This window comes from Helianthus annuus, chromosome 14, assembly GCF_002127325.2.
Source record: "Helianthus annuus cultivar XRQ/B chromosome 14, HanXRQr2.0-SUNRISE, whole genome shotgun sequence".
Lineage (NCBI taxonomy): Eukaryota > Viridiplantae > Streptophyta > Magnoliopsida > Asterales > Asteraceae > Helianthus > Helianthus annuus.
The window spans coordinates 153,181,634-153,197,758 of record NC_035446.2 but is presented as its reverse complement, the minus strand read 5'-3'; the positions used below and the strand labels follow the sequence as shown (position 1 = coordinate 153,197,758).

The 16,125-nt window shown below is 35.3% G+C and overlaps 1 protein-coding gene across 1 annotated transcript; it reads left to right on the top strand.

Moving 5' to 3' along the window:
• Window positions 1-4,080: 4,080 nt before the first annotated feature.
• On the top strand, window positions 4,081-6,763 carry LOC110904484 (elongation factor 1-alpha). The gene is made up of 2 exons (XM_022150327.2): window positions 4,081-4,228; window positions 5,070-6,763. The coding sequence occupies exon 2, from the start codon at window positions 5,088-5,090 to the stop codon at window positions 6,429-6,431; it is 1,344 nt and encodes a 447-aa protein (XP_022006019.1). The 5' UTR covers window positions 4,081-4,228; window positions 5,070-5,087; the 3' UTR covers window positions 6,432-6,763.
• Window positions 6,764-16,125: the final 9,362 nt, after the last annotated feature.

Here is a 16,125-nt window from a genome sequence, read left to right as displayed (position 1 = left end):
ATTAAATGAGCATAAAGTATGAAACCAAACATACCGGATAAAAAATAGGAAAAAAAACAACAAAACTAAAATTTTTTATTAACTGTCCGACGAAGTTTAATAGTCCGGCAATGGCATAAAATTTAGGGTTAACCATGAAAAACTAAAAAAACAAAACAAAAGAATCATTAATACATATTAATACAATACAAAATTTATTAGTAAAAAAACAAAGATTTTCAAATTTCAAAAAATATCATAGTTTGATTTTCCAAAACAAAATAACTTAAAAATTATAGAGATTAGCATAAATGATGAAAACTATCATTATACCGGATCAAAAAACGCCAAAAAACGATAACATTAAACTTACCTCTTGTGTTCGAAGAAGATTCAGACTCCTGCAATTGCATAAAAATTAGGGTTTATCATGAAAAAACAAAAAAAAAATAAAAAATTAGTAAGAGCATCACTCTTTCAAAAACATCAAGAATAGATCTATTAATAAGATTAGATTCGAAAAAATTAAATCATCATCAGCAACACAAAAATACAGAAAAAAGATTAAAAAAAAATGTGATTAAGCATTTAAAATACATAACGATCTAATCTAGTTTACATACCTTCAGAATAAGTGGAATGATCTACAAAAAAAAAAAGAAGAAGAACAAATTCTGAGAAACTTGAAAATTAATGTGATTGTCGAAAATTATGGAAACTAACACAAAATTTGGAAGCAATTAAAACTTTAATATAAGTTATCTTGATAAATTTGGAAATACGTTACAATTTAGACAACTTTGATAAGTATCCATAATTGATATAAATTTCAAAAATTCAAATTTTGAAATAATCAGTCAAAACAATTTACCTAAATAGTTAAATATTATTCGAACTTACATTCAAAACCAATGAGGTTAATATATTCATAATATAATCAATATCTAAATGATTGTGAAAAAAAATCAATCACAAAAAATACAGAAAAATGATTAAAAAAAGAGTGATTAAGCATTTAAAATACATAACAATCTAATCTAGTTTACATACCTTCAGAATAAGTGGAATGATCTACAAAAAAAAAAAAAGAAGAACAAATTCTGAGAAACTTGAAAATTAATGTGATTGTCGAAAATTATGGAAACTAACACAAAATTTGGAAGCAATTAAAATTATAATATAAGTTATCTTGATAAATTCGGAAATACGTTACAATTTAGACAACTTTGATAAGTATCCATAATTGATATAAATTTCAAAAATTCAAATTTTGAAATAATCAGTCAAAACAATTTACCTAAATAGTTAAATATTATTCAAACTTAAATTCAAAACCAATAAGGTTAATATATTCATAATATAATCAATATCTAAATGATTGTGAAAAAAAAAAATCAATCACAAAAAATACAGAAAAATGATTAAAAAAAGTGCAATTAAGCATTTAAAATACATAACAATCTAATCTAGTTTACATACCTGCAAAATAAGTGGAATGATCTACAAAAAACGAATAAGAACAAATTTTGAGAAACTTGAAAATTAATGTGATTGTCGAAAATTATGGAAACTAACACAAAATTTGAAAGCAATTAAAACTTTAATATAAGTTATCTTGATAAATTTGGAAATACGTTACAATTTAGACAATTTTGATAAGTATCCATAATTGATATAAATTTCAAAAATTCAAATTTTGAAATAATCAGTCAAAATAATTTACCTAAATAGTTAAATATTATTCAAACTTAAATTCAAAAGTGTGAAGGTTAATATATTCATAATATAATCAATATCTAAATGATTGTGAAAAAAAAAATCAATCACAAAAAACACAGAAAAATGATTAAAAAAAGTGCAATTAAGCATTTAAAATACATAACAATCTAATTTAGTTTACATACCTGTAGAATAAGTGGAATGATCTACAAAAAAAGAAGAAGAACAAATTCTGAGAAACTTGAAAATTAATGTGATTGTCGAAAATTACGGAAACTAACACAAAATTTGGAAGCAATTAAAACTTTAATATAAGTTATCTTGATAAATTAGGAAATACATTACAATTTAGACAACTTTGATAAGTATCCACAATTGATATGAATTTCAAAATTCAAATTTTGAAATAATCAGTCAAAACAATTTACCTAAATAGTTAAATATTATTCAAACTTAAATTCAAAATCAATGAGGTTAGTATATTCATAATATAATCAATATCTAAATGATTGTGAAAAAAAAATCAATTACAAAAAATACAGAAAAATGATTAAAAAAAGTGCGATTAAGCATTTAAAATACATAACAATCTAATCTAGTTGACATACCTTCAGAATAAGTGGAATGATCTACAAAAAAAGAAGAAGAACAAATTCTAAGAAATTTGAAAATTAATGTGATTGTCAAAAATTATGGAAACTAACACAAAATTTGGAAGCAATTAAAACTTTAATATAAGTTATCTTGATAAATTTGGAAATACGTTACAATTTAGACAACTTTGATAAGTATCCATAATTGATATAAATTTCAAAAATTCAAATTTTGAAATAATCAGTCAAAACAATTTACCTAAATAGTTAAATATTATTCAAACTTAAATTCAAAACAATAAGGTTAATATATTCATAATATAATCAATATCTAAATGATTGTGAAAAAAAGTCCCAATCACAAAAAAATACAGAAAAATGATTAAAAAAAAGTGCGATTAAGCATTTAAAATATATAACAATCTAATTTAGTTTACATACCTGCAGAATAAGTGGAATGATCTACAAAAAAAGAAGAAGAACCAATTCTGAGAAACTTGAAAATTAATGTGATTGTCGAAAATTATGGAAATTAACACAAAATTTGGAAGCAATTAAAACTTTAATATAAGTTATCTTGATAAATTTGGAAATACGTTACAATTTAGACAACTTTGATAAGTATCCATAATTGATATAAATTTCAAAAATTCAAATTTTGAAATAATCAGTCAAAACAATTTACCTAAAGAACGATAAAGAAGACTCAAAATAACACCAAATCTTTGGAAAACGAACCTGCTTGCAATCGATTGGAAGAATGATCAGCTCTCTAAAGGACCTGTTGTCAACAAAGACATCACAATTTTAAGGATTTAAATAGAGACTGATAGATGAAACATTGCTTAAGTTTAAACAATAATCTGTACTATAACCTTTCTGGTATGCCAAATCATCACTCCCAATTGTTGAACTGTAATAGTGTTAGCAAACAACGTCACCTCTGAAAATTGCTCAAAATCTACTTAAATACGTGAATTTAATCGGAAAACCTAAAGATGAACATATGATAGAGAACATCAAACAGGAAGCGACATTATCAAACATAAATCGATATTTGAAGAATTGTTACCTATTTGTTAAATCGTTTGGAGAAGACAGTGATGGATCCCATCTTTCAAAAAGCACCAAATCTTGAAAAATATCACAGAAGCACTCAAGAAATGAATATAGGTATTGATTAATGCATAAGTTAGAAATCACTGAAACCCTAAGAAGAGGCGGCGGCGAGGTCTTCCAGACACCAACAACGCCGCAAAAAGAAAATTGAAAACACAGATACATACCTTATACGCCGCATAATAAGGACTAGTTGCTTCCACTCGTGATTGAAGATGAAGAAATCTAGGATTCAGGAGATTGCAAATAACATATTAAAGATCGATAGATGATATCTAGGGTTTAAGGAAGAAATAGATAGTGTTTAACAATGACAAAGAAAAATCAAAGAGGGAAAAGAAAAATAACATACCTATGTTTTTCGAAGATCAATCGATGAAGAAGGAAGAACCGGATGCAGGAGATGGGTATTAGGGTTTTGGAGTGAAGTGAAGCGTATTAAAGAAGCTAAGAAGGATGGTTTTGGCGGAAAAAACAAAAAAAAAAAAGTGGTCTAAGCAAATGCCACGTGGCAAGTAATGGCTTAAGCTAATGCCATATGGTTTAAGCTTGTTTTGCTTTATTAGAAGTAGTAGATGATTTAGTACGTGCTGCCCAAGTTTATCGGGGGGTTTATTTGGAATTTTAAAATGGCCGTGGGGGCAAAGAAAGATGACTAACGTAGACCGTTAGATGAACAGCAATCAAATCAAATGGTGGAAACAAACACCTTGTGTTGGAAGCCAAGAGCCAGTGTACTATATAAAGCACCAGATACTCTTTTCTCCCCATCCTCTCCTCCTCTTGCCGTTTCATCATCGTACTAGAAGAAGTCCAAGGTTTGATTTTGCACTTCTCTGTATCTATTTCGGTTACTTTCTATGTTATGACTTATGAACTATATGTTGTGAGCGTGTTTATTGTCATGTACTCTATTTGATCGATCACCTTTTATGTTTTTTAGATTGTGTTACTCTTTATGATTTCAAGTAATTTTGTTGAAATAGGTTGTTAGGTTTTCGAATTACTCTGAACCTTGATCAGACGGGATTCAAACATGATTCGAATCAGATGATGCTCGATGATCACCGTTAACCATATTAAGAATTTCTCAAATTTGTTTTAGGGATTTTGACTTTCTAGTTTTCTAGTCACAGTTAGTGATGTAAATGAACCGAACTGTTTGACGGGAACTTTGTTAACAAGAAATTCCAGTCAATTAGTTAAATGAATGATTCATTCAATTGTGTTCACTTAAGTTCGTTTATGTTTGTTTGTTCATTCGTGTTCGGTCATTAAAGCTTTTTTTATATATATTTGTAAGTTTGTATTTGTGGTTTATTACCTTAGCATTTAAACTTCTTATATTTTTTATTATGTCTTGCACTTGACTTATTTTGGTAATTATGTCTAATCAATGAGGTTAAGAATGCTAATTTTTTTTATCTTTAGAATAATTGTATGCTCATTTGTGTTAGTTTATTGTCATTTGTGTTCGTTTATGAAATTAACATAAACGAACGCATTCGGTTGTATGTTCTTAGACCATTCGCTTGTTCACTAAAAGCTTAATGAATGAACATGCTTTCGCTCGGTTCAGCTTGTTTACAGCCCTACTCACAATGTCACGATAATAATTTGTCTTTTGGTTTTCGATTTCTAATAGTTTTGTAATTTCAGCAACAAGCTCATATTATCATGGGTAAGGAGAAGGTTCACATAAACATCGTGGTCATTGGCCATGTTGACTCTGGAAAGTCAACCACTACAGGCCACTTGATCTACAAGCTTGGAGGCATAGACAAGCGAGTGATCGAGAGATTCGAGAAAGAAGCTGCTGAAATGAACAAACGTTCCTTCAAGTATGCCTGGGTGCTAGACAAGCTCAAAGCCGAACGCGAACGTGGTATCACCATTGATATCGCCTTGTGGAAGTTCGAAACCACCAAGTACTATTGCACAGTCATCGATGCGCCAGGTCATCGCGATTTCATCAAGAACATGATTACCGGGACATCTCAGGCTGATTGCGCTGTCCTGATCATCGACTCCACCACAGGTGGTTTCGAAGCTGGTATTTCCAAAGATGGTCAGACTCGTGAACATGCTTTGCTTGCTTTCACCCTCGGTGTCAGGCAAATGATATGTTGTTGTAACAAGATGGACGCTACAACACCTAAATACTCGAAGCCTAGGTACGACGAGATTGTTAAGGAAGTGTCGTCGTACCTTAAAAAAGTCGGATACAACCCCGAAAAAATCCCATTTGTTCCAATTTCTGGTTTCGAAGGAGATAACATGATTGAAAGGTCAACAAACCTTGATTGGTATAAGGGGCCAACACTTCTTGAAGCACTTGACAATGTTAGTGAACCGAAGAGGCCTTCAGACAAGCCGCTTCGTCTCCCACTACAGGACGTGTACAAGATCGGTGGGATTGGAACTGTGCCCGTGGGTCGGGTCGAGACGGGTATAATCAAGCCCGGTATGGTCGTCACTTTCGGCCCGTCCGGTCTCACCACTGAAGTGAAATCGGTCGAAATGCATCATGAAGCACTTCAAGAGGCATTGCCAGGGGATAATGTCGGGTTCAATGTGAAGAATGTTGCGGTGAAGGATCTTAAACGCGGTTATGTTGCTTCAAACTCGAAAGATGATCCAGCAAAGGGTGCTGCTGGCTTCACTTCTCAGGTTATTATCATGAACCATCCTGGCCAGATTGGGAACGGTTATGCACCAGTGCTTGACTGCCACACTTCTCACATTGCTGTTAAGTTTGCTGAGCTGCAGACCAAGATTGACCGCAGGTCTGGTAAGGAGCTCGAGAAGGAGCCTAAGTTTTTGAAAAACGGTGATGCGGGGATTGTGAAAATGGTTCCAACCAAGCCCATGGTGGTGGAGACGTTCTCTGAGTATCCGCCTTTGGGGCGTTTTGCTGTGAGGGATATGCGACAGACGGTTGCTGTTGGTGTGATCAAGAGTGTGGATAAAAAGGACCCAACTGGTGCTAAGATCACCAAGGCTGCAGCCAAGAAGAAATGAACCGATGCTTTTATGAACCTTCTGTTCACAGTGCACTTTGTTATTGTCTTGTTATTTGTTTTTAACTTTTGTTTGTGTCGTTGCTGCCATCGTTTACTGCCGTTCTTAGGAACAGTGGTTCTGTTGCATTTTCAGGTAGATAGTCATACATGGGTGCTTGACAGACGGTGGCACAACGCGAGTAATGCTACTTATTTTCGTTTTCGTGGAGTGTTTATATCTGAACTTGAAGAATAAAATCTATATATTTGTGGATACTTATCATCTTGGATGCTTAATTGTTTGTGGTTGATTTGTATTGGCAATATATAGTATATGTGTATTTTTTTTTACCTATTGCAAATATTTCGAATTTTTTTAGCTTTCTGGCGAGTGTGACCGTGTACTACTGTTGTTTTGTTGAGAAATTATCTGATAAATAATTACAAACCAGTTAAACAATTCGGAATTCAAGTGAAACATCTTTTCATCATAGCTAAGATGTTTGTTAGGCTAGAGGGTATGGTGACATCCCATCCTTGGAGGACCATCCGTCACGTAGGCGTCACGTCATAGTCCTCCCAAGGATGCTCTATCCCCCAAACTAGAGGGTATGAGAGGATGGTCCTAGTCATAGTCCTCCCACCAATTTAATGTTTTTTTATTAATCTTCTAGTTTTTTTTAACATTTAACAAATAAACTAACAAAATATTTTCATTAATATTAAAAACCATTACATAAAGTTAAAAAAAAAAAACTTAAATAAAAAATTAAAAAAAAACATAAGCTTAAAAAAAAGATAAACTTAAATCCCAATATATTAAAATAAGCTACTAGTCTTCGTATTCCATGTCGTTGTCGGGTTCGTTTTGAGCTTTGTTCCAAATGTAATCCACCAAGTCCGCTTGTAGGTTATGATGTGTGTACTCGTTACGTAGAGCGAACATGTTCCAATCTTGTTGTTCCCCACTAACTGGAACAGAATTTCCAGTAGACGCGTTTTCATCGTACTCGCATATCGCTCTACCTTCGTCTTCAATGACCATGTTATGAAGGATGATACAAGCGTACATAATGTTTCGTAACTGCTTTGGTGTAGCCGAACGTGCTGGATGTTCAATGGTTTGCCATTTTTTTGTAGAACACCAAAAGCCCGTTCAATATCTTTCCTCGCACCCTCTTGAAACTTCGCAAACTTTTTTCTTTTATCGTCCGTCAGGTACGGAATAGTTTTAACAATTGTCGAGTACGTTGGGTATATCCCATCGGCTAGGTAGTAACCTCGCCTGTATTCCACACCCGAAACCGTAAAGCTTGTGTCTGGACCTGTACCCGCCACTACATCCTCAAATATCTGTGACTGGTATATGATGTTAAGGTCGTTGAGCGAACCAGGTAGACCAAAAAAAGCATGCCAAATCCAGAGATCTTGTGACGCAACAGCCTCTAGAATAATAGTCGGATGTCCATGATCTCCCCTAGTATACTGACCTTGCCAGGAAACTGGGCAGTTGTGCCACGGCCAGTGCATGCAATCAATGCTCCCGAGCATTCCTGGGAAACCATGTCTCTGTTCGTGTGCTTGATATAACTTTTGAACGTTGTTTGTGTTCGGCTTCCGCAGGTATCGCTTGCTATACAATTTGATAACCCATTGATAAAACTTGTGCAAACATAGACGTGCGGTTCTTTCAGACATCCTTATATACTCGTCTAACGCATCAGGTGCGAAATCGTATGCCAGTTGTCGAATGGCCGACGTACATTTTTGTAAATTACTGAAACCCCTTTGCCCCCTAGCGTCGTTTCGCAGTGTAAAAAACGGATCAGACAGGGCCATGTCGCCTGCAATATGTAAAAACAGTGGACGACTCATGCGGAACCGACGTCGAAAAATATCGGTTGGGTACACGGGTTCGTCGGCAAAATAATCGGCTACTAGTTTATCGTGGGCGGCTATAAATTTAAAACGAAACATAAATGAAATTAATTATAAAATACATTTTCAAATCTATATAAAACATAACGAAAAAAATACTAAAATACCTTCTTGGTCTCATTTTAATTTTGGTCGTCTAGTTAGCCTGTGGGACGACGCTTCATCACCCGCCATGATGACCTTAGCCGCGTTCATAACCATGTTATGCATAATAGCATCCTCTTCCGAAGTTGAAAAATACCACGTAGATGAAGATGATGAAGAAATGGAAGAAATTGAAGAAATGGAAGAAGGTGAAGACATGATAATTTTTTAGAGGTAGATGGGGTGGTAGCGGGTAAAAAATGGTATAAAAATAGATGAGTTTTTATAAAAAGGGTAGAGGGGTTATAAAATGTGAGAGAGATATGAGCTTGTAGTGGTGAAAAGTTGTGAAAAAATGTGTAAAAGAGATGAGTATTTATAAAAGTGGGAGTGAATGTGTTTTTTTTTTTAAATTAATACCGTTTAAATTTAATAAATTAAATTAGAAATTAATTTTATTTTTACAACGGATACTTTTCAAAATTTGGGCCCCACATTTGACCGTCGCCAACGTCTAAATATTGACGGAAAGGACGGGGACCGCGGGGGGGGGGGGGGGGGGGGTATGGTGTGGACGGCGTCGGGTGCGGGAGACGGGAGGGGAGGGGAGAACTTCCCATACCGTGTAGCCTTAAACTGTTAATTCACATTTTATTGCATTGGTTAGCTGTCATGGTCTTCATATTTTATTACCAGCCCAATAATGCTAGCACTCTTTTCTAATCATGTCAAGTTTCAAACACTTGAACAGATGAGTAGAATGAGTAGTAGCATATAAAATTCTTAAGTAGCATATAAAGTTCCTTACCATAGTTGGCATAGGTAGAGTAGACGGTACACAACAATATTTAAAAAGCAAATGAAAAAGATCACTAGTTGCTTCCATTCAAAACAAAGCAAGTGCTTATAAATTTCTTTAGAAACCCAATACGTATTGAATTGATGGACCCATTTTCAACAAGGGGTGCAAATGTCTATATAAACTCGCGAGTTAATTGCTAAATTCGTCCATGAGGTTTTACACAAATTGTTAGATCAGTCGAAAATTAAGATTTGCTGCTAAAACAGTCCAAAATCAAGATTTGTTTATAAGTTTTATTTATATACCCAATTGATAAAGACTTTAAGTTTAAAGTTTTGAGCTTAAATACATGTAAACTTTATATACCCAATTGATAAAGAGTTTGAAGTTTTGAGTTTAAATACATGTAAACAATACAAGTCAAGCTTAAGCTTTTCTAAGCTCGAGTTCTTCTAGTTTAGCTTAATAAAGTTCGAGCTTAAACTTTGCATATTATATATATATATATATATATATATATATATATATATATATATCTTTATATATTGAAATTATACATTCGGGTCTGTGGTGCATAAATTTACGTGTTACAAAATTACGTTCTTGTGAAGATAAACGTTAAACTCTAGATAGCACACTTTAGATGTGGAATCCCTCTCCTCCAATCAGAGCGGGGACGATGTCAGCATCCTCATGCACACCTTGGGCATTAAATGTTTTCTACCAATGGGAGCATGTTGTGTATCACCAAAACGGTTATAGTTATAGGGACTATTTCATCGGAATGAAAACGACATCTAACAAAGTCCACTATAAATAGAAAGGAGATTTACATTCACCAGGTACGCTCACTCTCTCTCTCATGCACACACACACACTAATCACGCTGAGAGTGGTCATAGGGAGGAATCTCATCATATGGCTAACCTAACAATGTTATTTTTTTATAGATTCACAGGTGATTAGCTGCTCCGCCTTTCCTTGAAGACGTCCGTTGGTATAATTTGCCTGAATCCTCTCGTGGCTAAGATTTGATTCTTTATATATGTATTAAACATTTAAGCAAGTGGAATTCGTGAGCACGGTGCAACAGAAATTCTATATATACACGTAACTTAAAAATCTATTATGTAGTATCAACTTAATATATATATATATATATATATAGGGAGAAGATCATGCGAGAACCACCTCTTATTGTGAGAACCGCGAGAACCAATGTGAACACACCAAAAATGCCTAAAAATAGCTAAAAATCACATAAAAAAATTTTTTTTGATTTTTTTAATATTTTTAGGTTAAAATCGCTACTTTTCGAAGCAAAAAAAAAAAAAAAATTTTTTAATTTTTTTTTTTAAAATTTTTTTTTTTTTTTTGCTTCGAAAAGTAGCGATTTTAACCTAAAAAATATTAAAAAAATCAAAAAAAATTTTTTAGATTTTTTTTTGATTTTTTTAGATTTTTTTTAGATTTTTTTAGGTTTTTTGGGGGTTTAGTTTTTAGCATTTTAGCTTGGGTGGGGGGGGGGTTAGGTTTTTGGGGGGTGGGGGAGGGGGGTTTAGGTTTTTGGGGGGGGGGGGGTGGGGGTTAGGTTTTTTTTAGGTTTTTTTAGGTTTTTTTTAGCTTGGGGGGGGGGGTTTAGGTTTTTTTTTGGGGGGGGGGGTTAGGTTTTTTTTGGGGGGGGGGGGTTAGGTTTTTTTTTTAGGTTTTTTTAGGTTTTTTTAGGTTTTTTTTAGGTTTTTTTAGCTTGGGGGGTTAGGTTTTTTTTGGGTGGGGGGGGGGTGGGGGTTTAGGTTTTTGGGGGGGGGGGGGGTTGGGGGTTAGGTTTTTTTAGGTTTTTTTTAGGTTTTTTAGCTATTTTAGGTTGTGTTCACATTGGTTCTCAAGGTTCTCACAATAAGGGTGGTTCTCGCATGAGCTCCTCCCTATATATATATATATATATATATATATATATATATATATATATATATATATATATATAGGGTGGAGTTATTGTAAAAAAGACCAAAAGTGTGAGAAAGGTAGGAAAGAATCTCAACCATTAGATTAAAATTAATTAAAAAGGGTAGGATTGTAAATGCATTAACAAATTTAAATATGGTAATCCTTGATTTAAGGATTTGGAGAGAGAAAATCCTGGATTTAAGGACTTATAACCGTCGATAAATATAACACCATTCAGAGTATGTTCATACATGGTGTTTTAAAATATAACACCATTCAGAAAATATAACACCATTCAGCACAAAAATAACACCATTCAGCAGTAAATAAAAAAACACCATTCAGTACAAGAATATAACACCATTCATCAGTAAAAAAAAAACACCATTCAGTACAAAAATAACACAATTCGGTACAAAAATAACACCATTTAGTAAAAAATAACACCATTCAGTACAAGAATAACACCATTCAGTACAAAATAACACCATTCGATACAAAAATAACACCATTCAGTACAAAAAACACCATTCACATACACACGGTAAACATATGTTGTAATGGAACCCATACATCGTGTCGTCGTGGAGATCGTAAGACAACCCCATCCCACGTTAAATCGCCGGGACATAAAACGCATTAACAACTCACCTATATCTCTCTGATCCGAAACAAACCGATCAAAAACGAGATGCTCGCCGGTTCCTTCCTTGCACAGCGTCAACGATTCTGACAGGTAGTGACGATTGTTTCCTTGCTCGCCGGTTCCTTCCTTGCACAGCGATTCTGACAGCGTCAACGAGCACAGCGTCAACGATTCTGACAGCGTCAACGAGCACAGCGTCAAAAACGAGATGCTCGCCGGTTCCTTCCTTGCTCGTCGGTTCCTTCCTTGCACAGCGTCAACGATTCTGACAGGCTAGTGCAGCGGCAATCTCCATGATGAAAACGAAAAGTGGAATTTATGGAGAGAGAGAGATATTGTAGGGATTTTGATTGACAGTTTCTATTTTTAAATGTGTATAAAGACTTTATTGCCCCTAGAATTTACAATTCAGTCCAAAAAATAAACCAAATTTTACAATTTGGTCCCTATTAATCTCAACCATTAGATCAAAGATCTAATGGTGTAGATTCTTTCTTACCCTTCTCACAGTTTTAGTCTTTTTTACAGGATCCTAACTCTATATATATATATATATATAGGGAGCCGCTAAAATAGGAACCACCTCCAGTTGTAAGAACCGCGAGAACCATTCTCAACCAATAACATTGTGCCAACTAAAAGGGCTTTTTGGTCTTTTTACCCCAAATGTCAATTTCCTACCTCTTTCCTCATTTATTAATGTCAGACAACCTCTATCCACCATTTATATATATATATCATCCTCTCTCTCCATCTGCTTACTGAATTTTCAAAAATGCATCTCTCATTTTTGTCTCTCTCTCTCTTTGAAGTTGCAGAACATCTTAAAAAATGCATCTCCCATCTCCGTCGACGACTCCGGCCACATCGAGTCCGGCCACAACGAGCCCGGTAAACCCTAACCCAAACACATCTGTTGCCGATCTGTTGTTTTTTCTAGATCTAGGGTTTGGTTACGGCATGCGATCGGTGATTTTGTTCGGTGGTGAGGCGATGGTGGGAGGTGTTTGTTCGGTGGTGGGAGTTGGTGAACTCTGATTTGATGTTGTGGTGGGTGGTGGCGGTTCGACGGCTGGGTGGTGAGTCGGCGGCAGCGCCGCCGTGAGCGGCGGAGGTCCCGGTCTCCTCCCGACGATGGTGGTGGTGTGTCGACGGCGGTGGTGGCGGTGTGTGACGGGGTGAAGGGGGTGGGGTGAATCTAGTGCTTTTTGTTTGTGTTGATTCAGGTGAATCTGGGTTTTGAATCTTTGTGGTTTGGATTTTCTTGATGGTTTTTATTGGTAAGTGTTTTTTGTTGGGTTTGAATATGTTTGTATATGTTGATGGGTTTGAATCTGGTTTTTTTTTTTGGGTTTGAATCTTGGGGGTTGAATCTTGGGGTTTGAATCTAGTGCTTTTTTAATATGTTGAATCTGGGTTTTTTTTTTGGGTTTGAATCTTGGGTTGTTTTTGGGTTTGAATCTTGGGGTTTGAGTGATGTTCATGGTGGTTTTGGATGTTTAAATCGGTTGTATCTGCTGCCTTTTTTAATGTTTTGAATCTGTTTGAACATGTTGAATGTGTTTTGAATGATGTTCATCAGGTGCGTTTGAATGTTTGAATATGTGGGTTTTGATCCGTTTTGGATTTTTAGGGCGATGATGATGCAAAAAAAAAAAAAAAAAACCTGTATATTTTGATGACGAGGGCGCGGCAAGGATGGTTGAGGTAGGTTTTTGAACCTGCAACCCTTCTTGCAGCCTCTAATTATCGGAAAAATCTGAGCCAAAACATCGTATTTTTTAAGATTCCACTCGTTTTTTTTATTTTTGTTTTGTCACACCCCGATTTCCACGTGTCTCACCGGTGGGCCCGGTGGGGGATTACCGTGACGTAGTTGGCAACAATATAGTCAAACCACACAATATATATGAATGCACAGCGGAAGCATAAAGATAATTATATTTCAACCATTGTTTGTAATATCAATGTATTACGAATAGTCGAAAGGTATCCACAGGGGATCAAATAAAAATATAAGTATTGTTCAACAGATGTAGGCATCTTAAGCTTGCGAGACTCTTTATGATGCTAAGGAGAATATCCAGCCAATTACGCATAGTACCTGCATTTAGTCTTTTTGGGAAAATACGTCAGTTTACACTGGTAAATACATTCAACCGACACTTTTGTAAAATGTTTATTAAAATTAATTTGAATGCACATGGCACAAACTCTTTTATAACTTGGGAGAATTATTTAAATTTATAATCTTGTTAACGAATTACATGTTCCTTATGCGTTCAGTAGCCCGGATCAAGTCCGGGTTAAAGATCAATGGACACACCACATCAACTATTTATGCACTGACGAGTGTACGCCTACACTCCGCGCTTAGGTCGTGGCCATTTCGTAAAATGATGCCAGGGATATCCGGGACATGGTCATTAACCCCCCAAAGGCTTTTAAGTAACAAGACTGTTTAAACGAGCCGATCAAATTTATTCAATTACCCACTTAACGGTGGAGAATTTGATGCCCGATCAAGCGGTATGCTATATACCGTAACCCAAGCCCGTATAACGGAAAATAAGTTAAAAGTATTTACCTTTGCAAGTATAAATCCTTAATCGAATAAATTGCAAATAGCTTTTACTGGTCTCCTATTCTGGAACGAAGGTTTAAAATAACCTATTAGAATCCTAACGGGTCTTTAATTTAGCCGTAGCTTAGACCGGTCAGTTTCAAATGAAAATTACGATTTAATCGCGTGAAAGGCGAAAACCGGGAATGGAATGTGATTTGGACCCAACAAGTTTGAAGACTTGTTTTATATGGGTATAATAACCACATTCTGGATTTTGGGGTCAAAACAATATGGTTTGACCCGTTTCGGCTAGTTTATGTAAACTAATTACATAAGCCGAACCGTGCGCGCAAAAGGCACAACGGGTAACCATAAGAGTCCTACACTGGTTTCCTAAGTCAATATGCTTTAAAGAGGTTGTGGTATTAGTAGGATACCTTCCATAATGCCCGTAACGAGTTTAAGTTCATATTATGCCCCGTAGGGGTATTTCGGTCTTTTTAAAGATTATAAAAGAGGTTTCTGAGTTCTACAGGAAATCTGAGTTTCCCGAACAGTTTATAAAGTCCAAAATACTTTATTTATTATTTAAAATCAGTGGCAACTGGAATCGGGTCAAAAGACCTTGTAGAACTCAAGTTATGGCCGAAAAGGGTATATTCGGTATTTACCGAACCGTTGCCATAACCGTAGGTTATGAGCAGGTTAAAAATAATTAAAAATCTTTAAAAATCCCAAAATATTATTTTAAATCAGTTTGTAAAAGGTTTGGTGTCGAAATCTGGGTTTAGATAGGCGTTATGCTAATTGCGCTATTAAATTACTAAAGTTTCTGTAATTTGCGCTATTTAGCATAACTCCTATTCTGGACCTCGGATTGACGTGAAATTTTAGGGACATGCTTAGAAATCAGTAACAAATGTTGCGGTCCTTTCACATGTCCGAAATTCTCGTTTTAAATTAAAAAGGGCGTTACGGTCAACTTTTAAGCATTTAACGGAAATGTGTAAAAGACTTGGACAAACAACGAATCGGTCACAGAGGGTTATACGATCATGTAACCTGGTCCTAAGAGAGTCCTAAGGCATATCTAAATCATACTTTAACGGGTCAGAACTGAAGTCAATGCAAAAGTCAAAGCTTTGCGACTTTCGGCTCCGAACCGGGTCAAAACAGTAAATGGTCGGATCAAACAAGCTTAGACTAGTTAATATACTTATTATCATGTTTTATGAGTGTTTAAACAGGTTACACACCATCTACATTACTAATTATGCATTAAATCGCAAAATAGCATTTCTGTTGACTTTTTCTAAGCACGTTTGACTCGACATTCGGACTAGTTAGAGTGGGAATCAGAGGGTGCCCTTTTAGGGGTTTAAAGCCCACATGATTACTGATACGTGGGTGAAAACCGGTGCTTGTAATTGTTTAATTTGATGTTTTTACACAAGTTTTAGTTTCGAATTGCCTACTCTTGATTAGATTTGTGTTTTGCAGGTTTAAGGGAGTTTAAGGAGCTTTTTGGGAGCTTTACGGGTCACCGGAGCGAAAACGGAACCACCGGGAAGCGACATGGGTCAACCAGAAGCAAGGAATGAGAAAAACAGAAAACCAAACATTCAAACACCGTCGCCGACGCCCATAGGGGCCGTCGCCGACGGTCTATGCATATTCCCGTAGCCAAAAGTTCTCCGTAGACAGGAAGTTAGGCCGTCGGCCAAAAGTGA

Excerpts from the sequence above, each read along its gene's own strand:
- LOC110904484 (XM_022150327.2), top strand. The coding sequence starts at position 5,088 with ATGGGTAAGGAGAAGGTTCACATAAACATCGTGGTCATTGGCCATGTT.